Here is a 1,237-nt window from a genome sequence, read left to right on the forward strand (position 1 = left end):
GATCTATTTACAGCAGAGAAATAGTGCATCGGGAATAGAGTCATTATTTGATTTTGGAGAGGATATCTTTTCCATAGAGTCTCTTTCCAATTCATCACCAAGCTCATCAAATTGCTCGAAAGAAAATCTAACACCACAAACCATTTTCGATACCTATCAGTCAGATTACGCCCCACTTTTCCGAGACTTTGGTATAGATATGGAAATAGTTGATGTATTCATTGAGAATATGAGTGAACAAGAAAAATTATTTCATAATGACAAGACGAAACTAGCAGAAAAGAGAATGGAACTTGTAGAATCTTTCAAGGCAATATCTGGAAAGAAGAAGGATGTATTTGGCATTGTAGCTTGTGAATTTTTAAAGAAACAACTTCTTTTTAATGAAAATAACTAGTTAATTACCTATATAATTTATTTTTCTAGTTCAACAAGTTGACATTTGTGAAACAATCTGAACATGTGAAAAAGATGAAATAGTTATTAATTTAAGGAATTAAGGAATTAAGAAAAGGTAGCTTTTTTAAATTTTAATTTTTATTATTTCAATGCTTGATTGTTCAATTATTACATTAACAATATTGCACTGAAAGTGAGATTAATGGATTTATTGGTCACCACCATCTTCACCTTCTTCACCATCACCTTCTTGGGATTCAGTACCAACTTCTTCGTAGTCCTTTTCAAGGGCAGCCAAATCTTCTCTGGCTTCAGAGAATTCACCTTCTTCCATACCTTCACCGACATACCAATGGACGAAAGCTCTCTTGGCATACATCAAGTCGAACTTGTGGTCAATTCTGGAGAAGACTTCAGCAATGGCAGTAGAGTTGGAAATCATACAGACAGCTCTTTGAACCTTAGCCAAGTCACCACCTGGAACGACAGTTGGTGGTTGGTAATTGATACCACACTTGAAACCAGTTGGAGACCAGTCAACGAATTGGATAGTTCTCTTAGTCTTAATAGTTGCAACAGCAGCATTGACGTCCTTTGGAACGACATCACCTCTGTACATCAAACAACAAGCCATGTATTTACCGTGTCTTGGATCACACTTAGCCATCATTGAGGCTGGTTCGAAAGCAGAGTTGGTAATTTCAGCAACAGACAATTGTTCGTGATAAGCCTTTTCAGCAGAAATAACTGGAGCATAAGAACACAACATAAAGTGATTCTTGGATATGGGACCAAGTTAGTTTGGATTCAGTAACGTCGACGTTCAAAGCAGGATCCT

At 36.5% G+C, this 1,237-nt stretch overlaps 1 protein-coding gene across 1 annotated transcript; it reads right to left on the reverse strand.

Annotated features, from left to right (window-relative positions):
• Positions 1-607: 607 nt before the first annotated feature.
• On the reverse strand, positions 608-1,195 carry NAEGRDRAFT_88210 (alpha-tubulin; the record flags this gene model as incomplete). Its single annotated transcript, XM_002677018.1, has 1 exon — positions 608-1,195. A coding segment is annotated over one exon (588 nt), but the record flags the coding sequence as incomplete, so codon positions are not given.
• Between the last annotated feature and the right edge of the window lie 42 nt (positions 1,196-1,237).

Source organism: Naegleria gruberi, assembly GCF_000004985.1.
Source record: "Naegleria gruberi genomic scaffold NAEGRscaffold_25, whole genome shotgun sequence".
Classification (NCBI taxonomy): Eukaryota; Heterolobosea; class Eutetramitea; order Acrasida; family Naegleriidae; genus Naegleria; species Naegleria gruberi.